The 17,552-nt window shown below is 42.3% G+C and overlaps 1 protein-coding gene across 2 annotated transcripts in view; it reads right to left on the bottom strand.

The window, feature by feature from the left end:
* Positions 1–11,216: 11,216 nt before the first annotated feature.
* The window catches only part of calcr (calcitonin receptor), a gene marked incomplete at its 3' end in the record, with an annotated part of 66,525 nt that continues 60,189 nt past the window's right edge, over positions 11,217–17,552 (bottom strand). For both annotated transcript variants that reach the window (XM_080837871.1, XM_080837872.1), the window contains exons 15-16: positions 17,120–17,161; positions 11,217–11,453 (exon numbers count right to left, since the gene is read on the bottom strand). In XM_080837871.1, coding sequence (XP_080693997.1) covers positions 11,217–11,453; positions 17,120–17,161 — 279 coding nt within the window. The remainder of the gene's footprint in view (positions 11,454–17,119; positions 17,162–17,552) is intronic.

Raw genomic sequence — 17,552 nt, 5'->3', positions numbered from 1 at the left:
ACTGTGAGCCCTCTTTGTTATCACACACACACACACACACACACCATGTAGTTCCAAATCATACTCTGCTGTGAGGAAAACTGAACTCAAATCCACAGGCCAGTTATCAGAAGGAGAAGACACTTACTGAAGCTAGCCAGGTGGGCTGAAGAATGACCCTGCCATATCTGTGTGTGTGTATAAATGATGGGGTAAGCTTCATCTGCAGATGGCTGGAAGTGTTCCCTGCCTGTTAAGTGTTTACACTGTGCTCTCCACCAACTGACCACTGATAGCACTGACCTTTTTACATGCCTGAACACCAGTAGCTTGATTATGATTTCCGGTAATTTCTAGGAGAGGAGATAAACTGCTTTTAATGCCCGTGAGCTGCACTCTCTCTCTCCTCCGTGGTGGGGAGCATTAAATTACTGCGCATAATTGAAAAGGCAGGGGCCATAAGTGCAGAGGAACCACCACTGCAACATGCAGGGAAAACACAAGCCTTGCCAACCACACATTTGTGCATTTTCTTTGCCAGGGATCCCTTAATTTTCTGCTTATTTTCTCTGGCTATATATCATGGTCTTGTTTTTTAAAGAGCAGAAACTCTGAATGAGTGTTATGTAGTTGTTTTGGCTGAATACTTAGTTAAAAGGTTATATAATATAATGAAGCACACTATTATAATTGGTTAGATTCAATCTGTAGAGTTACATAATATATTATACATCATCTCATGATCGTTGAAAGATCCATAAAACCTTAAAAACTTTTTTGTGTCTGTTTTGATGTCGAATTGCAAGCACTAAAGCGGCGGGAATATCATGTTCTCTCTGCTGAGATGGTGAGATTCACATGACAGTCGTGACCTCTGACCTGGCATAGAGAGGCAGAGCAGGATGAGGTTCTTCCAAATCCGTTATGGGGTCATGTGTGTTATTGCCCAAGGCCCTCGTTTCTAGAGTGATGGATACGAGGCAGTTAAAGCTTTTACGCGGATGAGCTAAGGGTCCATTGATGTTGTGCTGTATGTTCTCTGTAACCCCATCTTTTTGGGGGGGAAAGTCCAGATTATGCAGTGCAATCCCGTACATCAGTTTTATATTGCCTAACAAATCAGAGCAATCACAGGAGTATTTTTTCCCAAAAACTTCAGTCCCCACAAGACGAGGCCATGAATTATCCCTCCGATTCCTCTGCGTTTAGTTTCTCCGTTTCGTTCTCCGGGAACGAAACCTCCAGTGTGCTCCTTGGTCTCTGCTGCGTGCCACGCCAGGTTGTCAGAGGTCTTTGCATTTGTCTGCTGTCACCGATTTGTCTAGTGTCTCTGCACACTCGCTGTGTGATTTGCTGCCTGGTGGGCCATGACTACTGCAGACAGGTCACCCAACAGAAAATGGAGTTTGAGGTGGACAGAAGCAATTAGGGATGCCACACTGGTGCAAGACTGCCTTGTCACACTGGCTTGTCACTGTGTGTGTGTGTGTGTGTGTGTGTGTGTGTGTGTGTGTGTGTGTGTGTGTGTGTGTGTGTGTGTGTGTGTGTGTGTGTGTGTGTGTGTGAGAGAGAGAGAGAGAGAGAGAGGAAGAAAGTCTATGTGACCGAGTGTGTGTCCGCATACGAGAATACACTTGTTTATGTGAGTGAGTGACTGTGTGTCTATGTAAATGTGTATGAGTATAACACAACTGATTCTTCATAATAGGTTTCTTTCATAGGATTATAGTAATTTTTGCTCTTCCTTCAATGGTTGTAGGGCAGTTAGGCCTGAATAGCCAAAGGGCGATCCCTAATGCAGGTATAGTATTTTTTTCCTTCTCTAAGCCAGCAAGGCACTTCTCTCAACTTCTTTTGTGCCAATTGCTTTTGGAGCACAACCATGTTTCGCCCCCAAAGCATTCGGTGAGCCCAGACATTTATCTGAGCTTACTAACAGCCGGTCAGGGAACTTGACTTGGAGGAACATCTCCTTCCAGTAAATCTTCTCCGTCAGCACAGCAACTTGCCGTTTTCTCATTAGTGTCACAGATAAAAGGTAATTGCATCTCCTCAACACTTAAATGGTGACGTCTCCAAGCAAGTGGGATCTATGGGGAGCTCTGTTGCTGTGATTTAGTCAAGAACGAAGGGGGGGGAAAAACAATCAATAAATCTGACTTTAAAAAAAGCCTTTGAGAGGAGAGATCAAACAAATGATGATGCAAATGAATCAGCTACTAATGAATTAGAGGTTTTTCCTGAACAGCTTTTGGAAAACATGTTTTTTTTCTTAGAAGTTTCTTACTTCTTTTGTGCGGCGAGCCTCATCGAGATATCCCGTTTGAGCGATGAGCTGTGTTTGTTTGATTGATGGAGGTTGCATTTGGTGAGTAATCATCCTGCGTCTATGTTCCAGAGGCCAGCACCGATGTTTTCTTGACATTTTCATGACACTGGAGGTGAGGCTAGCCTTGTAATGTTGCTCAAAAATGCTAAATCGAGTTTATGACCATGTTGAAGTTCTGTCCATTCCGGAACGCCCCCTTTCGCTTCGCTCTGGGCTTCGTAACCTTCGGTCGTGGTGAAATGTCAGCCGAGTTGAATTCTGCCGAGGCCCGTTTGTGAAATGACGTCATTAGGATGGCTACAGTCTCAAAGCAGCTGCAGTTTAAAAAAAAAAAAAAAAAACACCATCATGCCCCTGTGCTAAGGCCCCTCGTAGATGGCAAACACTTTGACAAGCAATAGTGAAGTGGATGATTTCCACTGTTTGCTATTCAACAGCAGAATGAGTGACTGGTGATGAACTGTGGGAGACACACTGAATCAACCCGAGTTAATCTGACACTCATTAATCAATCACTTTAGTGTTCCCAAGTTACATTTTAGGAGTTTCAACCAATCAACGTGATTGGAATTTTGGCTAGGACAATCCAAATGACTCGGTAGGAGTACTGGCACCACACTGGAGAAGTTCATCATCAACTTCTGGCAACCAAGTAGATCTCCTTACACTTCTCGGTGTTCCATCTTTTCCCCCTTGTTGTTCCTAAATCACTGCTCTGAGCAGTGAAGCCCTCTCCACTGAGCCCTGCACTGTATCTGTTCTCTGTGTGAGATATTCCATCTTTGACATTCTCCTCTGTCCCCCCCTCTGAAGGCCCATCGCTGGTCGACAGCATGTGTCTTAAGAAGCACCCGGGCGGAACTAATGCACGTCATGTTTACATTTCACACAAACATATTCCACCATTCACCCCTTTTTTCTTTCTTCCTCTCTTTCTTCCCCTCTTTTTCTCTTTCTCCTCCTTCTTAATGCCAAGCTGTGCTGTGCTGTCCCACTGTCACACCATTCATCATGTGGATTAATGCGTGATCCCTCACACAGGCTGCAAACTACATATCTCCCGCAAGCCTGAGAGGAATGCTACTTCTTCCTTTAATGTCGGTGCTCAGTCATGGATTTGTTGACACGTTCAAAGCACTATCTCTCTCTCTCTCTCTTTCTACTCTCTCTTTCTTTCTTGACAGGCTTGTGTGAAGAGGCATCTGTTTGTTAGGGGGCTGGTGAGGGGGTGGATGGTACTGTTTTCACTTGACTTCAACACTACAGTGGAAAGATCACACAATCCCCTCCTCAAAATGGGAAATGCCTCCTGAAGTCCAGAGGAAGGCCCGGCTTGGAGGAGACGCACAGTAATTGATGTGTGTGGCCCATGTCCCTCTTTACCAAAAGCCCCAGGCTTTGATCTCACAGATGTCTGCTGCCTACCCGTCTATCCCCACCCCCCACCTCTACCTCTACCCCTCCCAAACCCATTATTTCCAACCTGAAGAGTATCTCTGTCTGAACTGAGCCTTGTTGAAAATGTTCTGCTTCCTCACTGTTTCAGAAAAGTGGATTGTCGACATAGACCCCACCCCAGGACTTGGGCTGCTGCTCGTAATAAAGGGTTTCTCCCATTTTTATATATACCCTTGGGGTGAGAAGAGGAAACACATTATGGCCTTCCCCGCTGTGTCGGAACAACCTTGTAAAACTGTTTTACTACGGTGAAAACTCAGGGAGATGGAACATTTCAACAGCAGCTAGGCTTTCTCCAGCCAATGTGTGCACTGCTGAACACCATGGTAAACTCTTCTGAGTCCCATCTCCTATACACAGGCCCCACTGCTGAACACCACGGCTAACCCTTCTGATCCCATCTCCTACACACAGGGACCATGTTTGAAACCCTGTAATTACAGGTGCTTTCCCACTGCTGGAACTCAAGGCACTTACCAGGTGGTGCAGACGTTTACAGGAACCTTCCAGGCTTTCTATTTCTATTGTGGTGCAGGTGCAGGTGCAGGTGCAGGTGCAGGTGGCAGTGCGCTTCAATCACAACGTCAATTCCGAGTATAACAAAATAATGATATCCAGTGGCAGCAACCACATTAGACCGTTAAACCAGAATTTTTCTAAATAACTTAAGGATTACCTCAAAGCCAAGTTGACCATTAGTTTTGGTTGCTAACCCTTGTTTAAATGGCTGCATGGCAGCTGTAATTACTTGTTAAATGAATATATCAGCACTATATAAAGCCTATATTTCAGCTGACGTTTTGCTTGTGTTCATTCAGTGTCTGTAACCTCAACAAGCTTACTGTGTATGCTACCATTTATTTTGCCCTGTTCACCACGTAACCTCTGGTAAATCTTGCTGGTTTTAAAAATGGCGCTTGTTGTTGTCTTCACCTCGTCTTCCTTATGAGTGGCGTTTAAACAATACACGTCAACCATCACTGCAAGTGCCACCCAGCAGTCTCAGGGGCGCACAGAAGTGCCTACCCTTATTTCTTCCAAGAAAATGTCCTGAAAAGAGGTCCTACAGGGCTGTTCCTGCACTGGAAATGCACACAAAGGTGCCGGCCCCCCAAAACCAAGTTATTGCAGTTGAAGAGCGCCATATATAATGCATTTAAGACACTTCAGCAGAACCCTTCTCTTCCATTTTCCTCCGATCTCCCTGTCTGTGTATGGCAATATAATGGTGTTTGTGAAAGCAGAGAAACACTGAACAGTAACTTGATCTGTCAAGTTCTGTGTTGATTATTAAAATCAAGGGCAATTACGCTTACAACTCGAACTCAACGACTACACTCATTAAGCCCTAGGCAAGCAATTATGCAAAGTTTATTCTCAAAATGAATTCAACTTTTCATCAAATACCCAGTACACACAATGTGTTATTGTCACTAGGCATCTTGGGCCATATTATAAGCTGTTGATTTACAACTTGTACCATGGGGTATTGTGACTTCAATAATTCTACAATTTCTTTCCCCAGCAGAAGGCAGAGATGACGTGTTTCTGTGAGAGGACTCTCTTCGGGGCCATGTTTTGGAGACCTTTTGATAAAAGGCAATTTGCCTTGCAAATGTGGTAATGGCATAATGTTATTAGGAGGACCCTCAGCTGCCTGAAGAGGGAAGAGTCATCATGTATGCTAATTACTGCGCCGTCTTCTCCTCATATGGTGAGTGTGTGTGTGGGGGATTGAAAAACAGGTTTTGAAGAATGCCAGCAAAGAATTACTGCAAATGGCCTAATGCAAGAACTAGTGCTGTCAGTTTAACGCGTTATTAACGGCGTTAACGCAAACCGATTTTAACGTTGTGAATTGTTTTATCGCGCGATTAAGGCGTTGTTAAAAAACATTCTTTTTGGCCTCGCAAACTGTGTAGTAGGCTAACGTTACGTTTGAGTGAATGGTGAGCCCGATACGGCGAAATGGATGATAAAAAGCTTCTGAATAGAAGGTTTACCTTTAAAAGTTGTATTGTGCAAAAGAAGCGAGCTTCACTGTTGTCTGAAAATGTCAAAAGGCAGCTGGCTGAAAGCACAGAAGAAGTAGGCTTAACTTTTATTGGTAACCTAACTGTTACGGTTCATTGTTTTTGAAATAAGAGGTCTGACTTCTATGTTCACAGCAAACTTGAAAAAAAAAAAAAATATTAAGCCATGGTTTAACTGCACTATAGGCTGAGTCCTTGTTTATCTGAAATGTGTGTGTAATGTGTGTATGTTTAATTTGGACAAAAATGCGATTAATCGCAATTCAATATTTTAATCGTTTGACAGCACTAGCAAGAACATCATTGTCTGTCCTTGTTTTAGTTCAGAACAAATGGAAGGTTCAGTGGCTAAATATTTATCCAGTGAGTGAGTTGTGCTGAGAGACTCCTTGAGTGGCTCCTGTCTTGTGCCATGTTTCAAAGCGTTTGAATCAAGTAACTCGTTCACCGACGTCCAGACCATGAAGTGGCTCTTCAGGACAGGTCTCTGTTTCAGTTGATTAACGATGAGCAACACATCCAAGCAGACTTGTGAGGGATGCTAATTTGACAAAACAGTTGCTACACTAAGTGCTTTTGTGTCTGATGGTTGTTTGTGAATTTGGCATTTCATAGACTGGCCCCGCTGAGGGAGTTCTGCCCTCAATACAAACACAAGATCTCATATCAGCACTCAGTATGAGTCACTAGACTTTTGAAGCGCTACACTTTATTATGCTAATCTGGGTCAAATTATGTTTGTCGTGTGTCCTTTTTTGTGTTTGTGTTTGTTTGCACTTCTGTATCGAATTACCTGTGACCGTGGATGTTTGGCGGTTTATTGCGTTGTGTTTATTCTGAAGAGCACCTGTGTACCTGTAATTAAATGTACAAAACCATTTCATAGACTTAGTTAGACCGGCATGTTTTGGGGACAAAAGGAGTAAGGTATTGCAGATAAATTAGACGGGTTCATTAATTTAATGTAAAACTGGTAGGTTGGATAGTTTCACTAGTTTTCACTGTAATGTGTGTGTTGATATGTTGGTGAAATTCCACAAAAATATCAAAGCATACATTAGATAATTTAACAGATGAGTAATTTCTTGAATACTAAACCATTAAAACCTTTTGATCATCTTTACTTGATGTTTTAGTATTTGCATCTCAAAACGCACAAGAGTAAACACAAAATCATCAAATGGAAATGATCAAAAAGACTTTCAACAGCATATCTTCGGTTCAGTCAGATCCTGCATTCAAGCTACCTGAATTAAACACTAATTGGAGAAATATGACTTAAATATGTTAATGTGTAAGTAGGGACTTTTCCATTCAACACACCCTTCAGCATCAATCCCGAGCTACTAATAATGAGTTTTTAAGTGCTCCTCAATTAACATCCTATTTCTATGATGTGCTATTTTATGTGTGAAAGATCAGCAGACAGACCTATCTTATAAATATTTCTGATTGCATTAGCTTTACATAGACATGGTTCAGTCTGTGTATTTTAAAAAGAACAACACAGCCACCTTAGAAAAGGTTGCACCCAAAAAGGGAAAACAATGAAGGAACAGGCAAAATATTTTTTGGGAAAATTATGCTTTAAATATTTTCACAGTGTCATTGTGGAACAAATATTTTTACACAGAACTGTCGACTGACAACCTAATCATGTACATGTACATACACAGCTGCCTACCTTTTTTTTTTAAACGTATTTTACTGTCATGGGCCACGAAGAAACAAAAATTCCACAGTGAGTGGTCAGAATTCAGTACTTTAATTGGAAACTAAAAAGGATGAGAAGAGATAATCAAAGACACTGTTTCTTGATGCGATTGTCAAATGTCACCATGTTCCTGGTCACAAAAGCAAAAAAAGGTTAAACAAAGGTATCTATGCAGGAATCTACTATTTAATAAAATATATCTTCTTGTTCATGAGAATGAAAGAAAGAATTTGAAAAGAAATACACATAGAGAGACAGACAAACCCAAAGCAGGGGGAAAGCAAGGGAATGAAATAAAGGACATTTGTAATAGTGTTATAAGACAAGCTATTTGATAAAGAGACCGCGGAGAGATGATGAGGTGTAAGTTTGCCGTAAGCGGTAGCACTGGGCATGGCACTGGTTAAAGCCTTAGCTCTCCTCACTTTCCTTCGGGGTAGCAGCTGGCGCTGTGGAATGCCGCGCACACAGAAGAGCTAGGCGTTTGTCGGTAACTGAGGAACAGAGCATGTTTGTCTGTCCAGCACCTGCACGCAGTGAAGCTAAATAAGAATGACAACCGCACCAGAAATATCTTGGGCTACCGTTACTGTTCCTATTTACTCCTTTATAGAGTGCTAAACTTTTAGTAGAATGCAGACCATGAAATGCCTTAAAGACTACTTGGCAGATATGATTTGACAGTTTAAAAGTGTATGGCATAACGATGCTCTCACTTGGTGCGTTGTTAAGTGTCCACCAAGATGTGATACAAGATGCTCTCTGCACCATAAAGATCTGATGGCTTCACTGCTTCCCCCCCCAACCCTAAAACTGATCAGCCATATATCGGCCAAATTTTACTCTCCTGCCATCAAGTCCACTGTTGTTGTTTGTTTGTCTTTTGAACAGTGTGTTAATTTAGTCCAGCCCTTGTGTTGTGAGTGAGTTGGCCTTGGTGGTAGCCTTTTGTTCAAATTTTGCTTTGACTGGCCCAAGTCGCCACATCTGTTTTCCAGGTGAGTAGAAGCACGCTGGCATTTTGAAATGAGACATTCAGTATCAAAGAGATGCCAATAGAGATCTTTATAACCAGGCATTCGAAGGACACACACAAAAAATATTCAGCAGTGCTTCAAAATGGATACCAAAAGCTGTTTCCAACTAGAAATGAGGACAAGTTAAAGTTGAACGATCATACATTTGTTTTCAAATGAAACATTATTGTCGGGCTCTACCTCATAAACAAGGACCGTTTGATAATCACTGATGAACACTATGAGTGAAATGGAAAATGACATTCTCCACGGCAACTCCATCTTAAACATGTAGGGATACAAGTTTAAAATTAACATCAAAGACAGGAAAAGATTAACATAGACAAGGTGTCACTGATGTTTTACCTTAAGTCTACAAGTATTTTAACATAAAGAAGAAATCTGAGCCACGTTTCACAAAGCAATAGATTTACATCATCATCAAAAGAAACAGGAAGAAAAAATACATCATCTACTCTCTGTGTAGTTTCCTTCATATACATATTTCATATATTTATAGGTTTCTTTAAATGCTCAGCGTTCATACTATTTAAATAGTACTCATCATTCATTTTGATAAAAAATATTTTTAAAGAAGCTTTTCACACCAAAATGAGCCCTTTAAACAAAAATAAAATGATGCTCTTGTTTTGAAACATGCCTATAATTCTCACCTTTTGCCCAACACCTGCTGCAGCTGGAAATCAAATCTTGATATCATACTAACTATCTCAACATAAAGATGGCAAAATCGCCAGAGGGTAGTTGTTTATAATTTAACCACTTAGAACCCAGCTTAAATTTGACCATATTTTGGAGCGACTGCATGTTGTTTTTGAAAATACAATAAATAAATTGTAAAAACAAAAGTGAACGGAGGTGTAGATACTGATCAGTGTGGTCACAACAAAGACATCTGTGGTCTTCAGGAGTAGTTCTCAAAGGGATAAAGTCACAGCCTGTGTACTCTACACACAGGGTTTCCATGTCAGATAGCGACAGAGAAAATGTCTTTGCAGTGAATGGCCCCTTGAAGTGCTTGTGCAATTGATGAGCTTAAGGACAAGACTGAAACAAAAGTTCAGTGCCAACATTTTGAGAAATGAGTACAAAGTTAAGCATGACACACTGTTATGAAATTGAGTCACCTACATCAACTCTCAATTATTATTATTTCTTTTTTTCTTTTTCTTTTTTGTCTTCTCTCTTAAAAATTCACTATTCTCCATCTGCCATGTGATGTCACTAGTAATAAACTCACAGCTCATTCATTCCATCTGGTTTAGTGCAAAACACATTGATTTTTTGACCTTCATCTGTGTCATACCCTTCATCTGATATCTGAGTCATATGACAAGATAACTGCCACCACTCTCGAACTACAGGCTTCGATTAAACACACCTTTAGAATATTATCAACAGAGTGACATAGAAATGTTTACGCATTACATCCTTCAAAATGAGCATTCATAAGGATACAAAAAAGCCAGACAATTTGATGAAATAATAATAAAAAATAAATCACATTACAAATGAAGGAACAAACAAAGACAAACAAATGACTGTACTGCAATGTGAAGTTGTATGCTTAGAAACATACAACTTTGGGGGCTACACAATACAATGGTTTTGATTGTTATAACCCTCTTATAGATTCTTAACTTTCATATATAATGGTTTTGCACTACACAGCTCTATGTTTCAGAACACACACTCTCTTTCTCTCGCTGTATATGACTTCTTTCCCTCCACAAGCAATTTGTTTCAGACCAAAACACTGAAAGCACAGCTGCACTAACATTACAATCAGAGGCCTCACAAGACGGACAAGCTATTTCGAGGTTGCAAAATAGCAGTCGAGGACAATTTCCCAGAAGCCCCTCAGCAGACACATGTTGGGTGAAACTGGTGAGAATATGCGCAAGATTCCAGAGCTTAGGCACGGGGAAACACTTTCAACTGCTCACCCAGCAGAGGAGTGTGTGTGTATATGTGTGTGTGTACGTGTCTGTGTGTGTGTTTTTGCGTTGTGAGTTTGTGTTTGTGAGAAACGCATTTAGTCTTGGATCTGTGAGTGGTCCATTAGTGAACTCTCTTCATGATCCAATAGCCACCACAGCATTTGGTTTGGGCACCACTGGGTCGCGTCAAGTACCGGCTGGCCAGGGGCCTAAGTCTGAGTCTGGATCCCGCCAAGAAACAGGTGTCCATCAAACACAGCTCTTCTGTTTTTTTTAAATGTTCCTGTTTGTTTGTTTGTTTGTTTGTTTTATTTGTTTGCATGCTTTGATGAAGCAGTAGCAGCAGCAGCACGGTAAGGACCAACCAAAACGAACACACACCATTTGGGTTTCTCTCAGGAGAGGCATCACTGCCCATACACACATGAACAAACACCATTGCTGTTTTGTTTCCTTACTTCACAATGTAAAAGTCGTTCCACCATTGCAATCAGGCCTTACTCCTTGACCCACTCCTGACATTGGGATGAAGGGACACCAAAGAGAGTGGGTGCTGGTGGGTGGAGGTCCAGTTTGATGTGTTTGATATCACCACAGACCTTTCTTTCCAAAGAAACATCTCCTGATTCCATCTCCCGTCCCTTTCCCCCCCACAGCCTCTGCAGGCCATTCCGTGAATCAGCGCCCCCTAGTGTTCAGCAGCCCACCTCCCTACCAACCCCCCCATCAGGCATAGGTGTCTCCCAGCTTGAGGGCCACCAGCTCGCTGTCCTCAGTGGGCCTGCCATTGAGCTCTTCTCCAACTCCACCAGCACCTCCGCAGTCGTGGTGGTACATGAAGCCAGGCACCTCTGTGATGGAGGTGGCTGTATAGGAGGTGGACCGCATGGAGCAGTGCTCTTTCTTTTGCTGGCCCCACTGCATCTTGTACTGCATCCACTGCCTCTTCACTGCCGCCTGGACCTACAGACAGAAACATGGAGGTACAGTTGGGTTTATACCAGAGACCTTTTGATGGAGACGACCAATCACAGAGGGAAAATTAATGGGGGAGTCTTATACATGTACAGTTACATGCTGAATCTGTAACTGTGAGTCGTGCCCTGTAGAGAGCCAATCACATTATCAGAAAAGGCATAACTGATGTTTCGCCTCACCTGAACATTCTGTTTATTTCCACCGTCACTATAGCAATAGCCACAACATTTGGGTAGCACAGTCGCCTTCAGCCTGGTTTTAGCGACTACTGAAAAGTAGTTTTTGCCGTTTATATCAGATTTAAACAGTGATTCCAGTGATTCGGTTTGACCATTTTATGTGGACTTATGGTCTCTCCCCATTCATTTAGATGGGAGCCTGATCTCTCCCCATTCATTTAGATGGGAGCCTGATCTTGTTTGCCAGAAATAGCTGCCCAGAGGCATTACCACGATTGCTGCCGGTTGGTGACACTTGCCTATAAGGACTTTGGTTATATAGCCTAAGATCAGCTGGCAAAGAAACCAACACACACTCAAGGTCAAGGACCTATATGCGAAGGGTTTTGCATTCATCAGGATATAATGCTATACATAATGTTGCATACAGGTAGGACCATGTGTATTTGTGTGTGTGTATTTTCCTGAAATTCAATTCGAATGACCCCAGCCAAACTACTGACTTGGGCTCTGCTCTGCACTGCAGATAAGAGAGCTAAGTGTTGAATATTTAAAGGGCTCAGGGAGGAAGACTCCCCCATGTTGCTGTACCAAAATACATTGTACAGCACAGCATTTAGCAACAAACAACTGACTAAATGTGTGAATTTCTGAACACCCATAAAACACTAAGATAAAGGTAAAACGCACACACACACACACACACACACACACACACACACACACACACACACACACACACACACACACACACACACACTCGTCACTGTTCTTTGAAAAGCGCAAATACGTTTTGCTTGATCAAGCACTTCAACACAGTTCTGTCAGGCATGAAGGCAACCGGTCAAAACAGCCAGTTTCATGCATGTGGTTGTCAAGCTCTGTGTGGACATGCTAGGATAGGACAGGCTGTTTTAGCTCTGAGTTCTCATCTTGAGCGCACAGGTGCCATGTCTGACTAAGCCACGATTTAATTTATTTCTCAAGACTCCCCTCTGAGACCATTAGTCATGTATTTGGTTGCTTTGATACATTCATCTTCGAAAGACTTTGATCAAGAACATTTCTATACTTTCTACATCTTTGATTTATCACTCATTCTGTTACAACCCACTTGTGCAGTCAGGCTTTGGTTAAATGTAAAGGGGTAAAATTTGTTAAAAACAAAATGCTTCGAATAATGACTGCTTTCAACTAAGTATGTCTGTGATATTGCACCTAAAAATATATGACAAACATTGACAACAAATTTCAGTTTTTCACTGGGCCTTAACATCTCAAACCATGTCATCAACCAAAAGACTGACCTATAACCAGAACAGAACTATAAACAATAAACACTATTCCGAAGTTTTCACACATGAATCAGAGTTTGTACAAGGCACAAATACTAAACACAAAAACCTTCATATATCTCTGGATGCACCATGTGCTTGTTTAGTAAGCATTAGCATTCAATATCATTAGCTTGAGTCATAACAGGTCGAACCCAACTAACACAATACCCTGGGTGGAAACACAAGGGGCCCTATTTAGACGATCAGAAACGCAAGTAGGACAGCGCCAAACGCAAGTACCTGTGTGGGCGGCTCTATGGTGCATTTGCTATTATAACGGCAGAAAAAACACACTTTCGTCCGGCGCAAATGTCAAATGGGTTGGTCCAAAGGAGGTTACTCAGCCATAGGTGTGGTTTGGGCGTAATATGCAATAAACCAATCAGAGTGTCATCTCACATTCCCTTTAAGAGCGAGGAGCGCATATTCCATAGCGGCTTGTTATTATAATGGCGGAATTACCTGGAGGAAGACCGGAAAAGTTCACAGCCGAGGAGACCGACGTGAGATTTACACCAATTTTTTGGCAAGCCATATATAATTACAAGGAAAATAAAGTATTTACCACATGAGGAAATCATTGTGATATCCATATCCAAGATATTTAAAAAATAGGCATACATCTAGCGTACACATTGACCCAAATGATTCAGGTTAATTGAAGCTGCGTGACATTTGATTTATTGTATGGCTTTGTAAAAAGCCGGGAGATAGATATATATGGGGATGCGAGAAACCCTCCAAAAGTCAGCAAAGTCAAGCAAGCATGGGAAGATATTGCCGTGATAGTTTCTGCTACGGGGCACCCGAAAACGGCTACACAATGCCGAAAACGCTATAATGACGTCCGGAGATGTGGGAAATCCAAGCAGGTAACACACGTTCTCGTGGCCTCACAGGAGGTGGATCTGCCTCGACCCAGGACCTGACGGCAGCAGAGGACATCGCCACGTCATCCCTCACGCCTGAGAGCGTGCAGGGATTTGGGGGCATGGAAATCGGCACCCAACCCAGTGCACCAGCTGACCAAACCCAAGGTACATAAATAAAGTCCACATACACAGAGATGAGTTTACAAGATTTATAATAATACTGGCATGAAATAAATGCAACAAAGCCATACAATAAATAAAATGTCACGCAGCTTCAATTAACCTGAATCATTTGGGTCAATGTGTACGCTAGATATATGCCTATTTTTAAAATATCTTGGATATGGATATCACAATGATTTCCTCATGTGGTATATACTTTATTTTCCTTATAGTTTTATATGGCTTGCCAAAAAATTGGTGTAAATCTCTCGTGTAGACGACAGAAGTAAAGTGTAGCCTATAGGTCCTATACTGTGCGGCCAAGCACGCGCCCTTAAAATAGCGTCTAAATACGCGCCACAGACTCTACACAATGCGCCTCTGACATTAGACTAGTTTTTTTTTGGTCTACGGTGCACTGTCGTTTTGAAACTGCAAGATACCACAAGGGAAGACTTGCGCCTGAGAAACGCCTTCTCTGTTCCGCCCCGCCCATGTCGGCGCAAGTTCATTTCGACGCGCGCCTCTGGAGGGAAAATCCCGCTCTGCGCCGGGTGCAAGATAGGAATGATACATGCGTCGGTGACAATGACAATTGTGCTGGGTGCAAGATAGGGCCCTAAGAGTTCACACACCAATCAGAAACTCAGTATAGATAAAAAAAAAGGGCAATGAGGCAGTTCACTTGTTTTGGAACTCAATGAACCAATGGATTTACAAAAACCTCTCTTTATGTACAAAGTGTTGGTTAATATTGGTAACTGTTGACTGTATTTTTACAGTGCATTTATTTTTTCATTGACTTTCACTGAATACATGGTTTTGAGAGAAGACTTTGGTTTTGACACGTTTAAGGTTGAAACCTTGTGAAGATGAGTGTCTCGGCAAAAATTTAAAAAAGTTGCATTTCAAACTGGCATCACAGCCAAGTTCAAACCATTGGTCTCTCCCAATTTATTTTAAACTGAACAGATCCAAATGTGTGGATAAATTCAAGACAAAGCCAATAGCCAATAGCCAACTACAAACACCGGGTAAATGAGGGCCAGCAAAGGGGAACCAGACAAACAAACATTTTTGCTGAAAAAACAACAAAAACAAAACAGCATAAGTCAAAGCACGCCTTGATTCCCAAGAAGCTGGAACTGTTTTCGTAGACGCGTCCAAATTGTTTACCAGGCTGCATTGACGCTGATGAGGGGCGACTTTTCATTTATGAGCTAATAACTGACCCACTTCTCTGAATGTGCCCGAAAATAATCCCCATGTATAAAACATAATTTCTCAATGGATCCTTACTGAAAAAGCTGTTTAATTCTGCACGCACCTCTCGCCGAGCCAGAAACCTCATGCTGAGGACCCTAAATTTACTTTTATTTGTTTTTTAGCGGTCCCCGCATTACCCTTAATGTCCCAGGCGAGTCAAGAGGAACACAAAGGGAGACTGTCTGGTCTTTGTTTTGTCTGGGTAAATAATTTGTGACCGGCACTGGCTGTACACAAGCACACTAGCAGAACTGGCACAGGTATAAAAAAGAGGGGTGGGGGATTAAAATGTGGGGTTTGAGTGGACTCACACTGTGCCCCCCTCCTTTTTTATAGACACAGGCACCTTTTAACAACAGGGGTCTATGTGAGAGATGCGTTGGTGTTGCATGCTGGCTGCCTCGCGTTTTGTGTGCTCTGGGTGTGGCTGTGCTTTTGCGGCCTTCACAGCCCAAGCGCCTTGAGGTGAAAAAGCTTTGACTTGACACAGCTTAGCAGCCTACTTCAGACCTGAATAAGTGTGCAATAAGATGAACTGAAAAACACAAGTCTTTTTGTGGACTGACCAATATGATTTATGGAAATCTGAAGTCCAGTATTAGCACCAAATCTAAATTGTCACGGCATAGATTACATCAATAAATGGTTTCCTTGTATTCTACACAACTGTCAAGCAAATAGTAATGGTCTGATGGTAAATTCACAACTATTTCCTTGGCAATAGGTATGATCACACCCAGAAATGGCCCTTAAAATCATGAGAACACATGAAAACAAAAGGTGTTAACCCCCCCCTCCCCCCCGAGCCTATGTGTGTGAGTTGGATTGTGTGTGTATAAGAGAATACATTGAATACATGGATGTGAATACATTTGAGTGATTTGAGAAATGATTGTCAGTGTGTGATCATGTGATGGTGGGTGTGATTTGACAGCATGTGAACAGACATGTGTGTTAATTGTGTACTTGTGTGTGTGTATGTGTGTGTGTGTGTGTGTGTGTGTGTTTGTGTGTGTGTGTGACCATGCGTGCTTGTGAGTGCATGTGAGTGTGTGTGTGTGTGTGTGTGTGTGTGTGTGTGTGTGTGTGTGTGTGTGTGTATGTGTGTACCAGCACGTCCCTCTGAGATGTATGGAAATGTATGGTCCATCTGCGTCTATGAGTCACCCCCCGATCCCCACCCCCTGGTCGCTGAAGTTAAACCAAGTGAACCTCGGTGCTCGTTTGCCACAACATGATGTCACCATGGATTTGAGCCTTCCCCATAACAACCGATGACACAGGTATGCCAGCCGGGACAAGACCTGACCCGGAAAAAGCTGACTGAATGCTTGACTGACCACTGGCTTCATGCATCAGCAGGGATCTGGTTCAGCGAGGATTTTCGCCATGTGAGACTTGGAGCACGGCATCCACCCACACACACACACACACACACACACACACACACACACACACACACACACACACACACACACACACACACACACACACACACACGTGCACGCAAGCAATACGGTTGAGCAAACTTACACGTAGTCGGTTAGCGTCTGCGTCTCTAAACTGCATCAAGCTTATGTTGTGTTGTGTGTTGACATATTGTATGTTGTGTTATTCACTTCAGCATATACAATCTGCACTGTCAGTTTGCTATATATAGAGCCACAAAGACTGTGTTAGTACACTGCATCGAGCCCATATTGTACCGTGTGTTCACATCGGCTGTGTTATTCACTTTAGTATGCATGGAGTTGCTCCTTGGGGAAATATAGTTTATGTGATATTTTATTTACTAGATCTTTATGAGTCTGCCATAGGCAAACAGTCATGCTTACCTCTCCATTGAAAAAGCAGAATATTGTTGCCACCAGCAATCCCTGGGTAGAGAATAAAGCAGAAGTGTGATTACTAAGATGAGGGTTTGCTTAAGCAGGTCTTGGGTGTTTCAAAATGGCAATCTGAGAAGAAAATGATTTTCCCTGATACACAATCACAGAACTAACTAGTGAAGAATGCTGCAGAACTTTCTTTTTCATCAGCAATAGCAAGAGAGGGTACAGTGCTGCTGTAGCCTTAGCTGTTTGACAGTTATTCATGGTTAGGGCAAACGCATTCGGCTGACCAGTTACAAAACAAAAGTTTACTGTACAGCTGTCAATGACCTCTCCTCTGAACATGTTATGCTTACAATAAAATCTTTGGAAAGCTGCCTTCTCAGTCTCTCTCACTACCTCTTAGTCTGTCTGCTTTTTTCATTTATTCCTTCTC

This window comes from Sprattus sprattus, assembly GCF_963457725.1.
Source record: "Sprattus sprattus genome assembly, chromosome: 4".
Lineage (NCBI taxonomy): Eukaryota > Metazoa > Chordata > Actinopteri > Clupeiformes > Clupeidae > Sprattus > Sprattus sprattus.
This window is presented reverse-complemented; position numbering and strand designations above follow the sequence as displayed.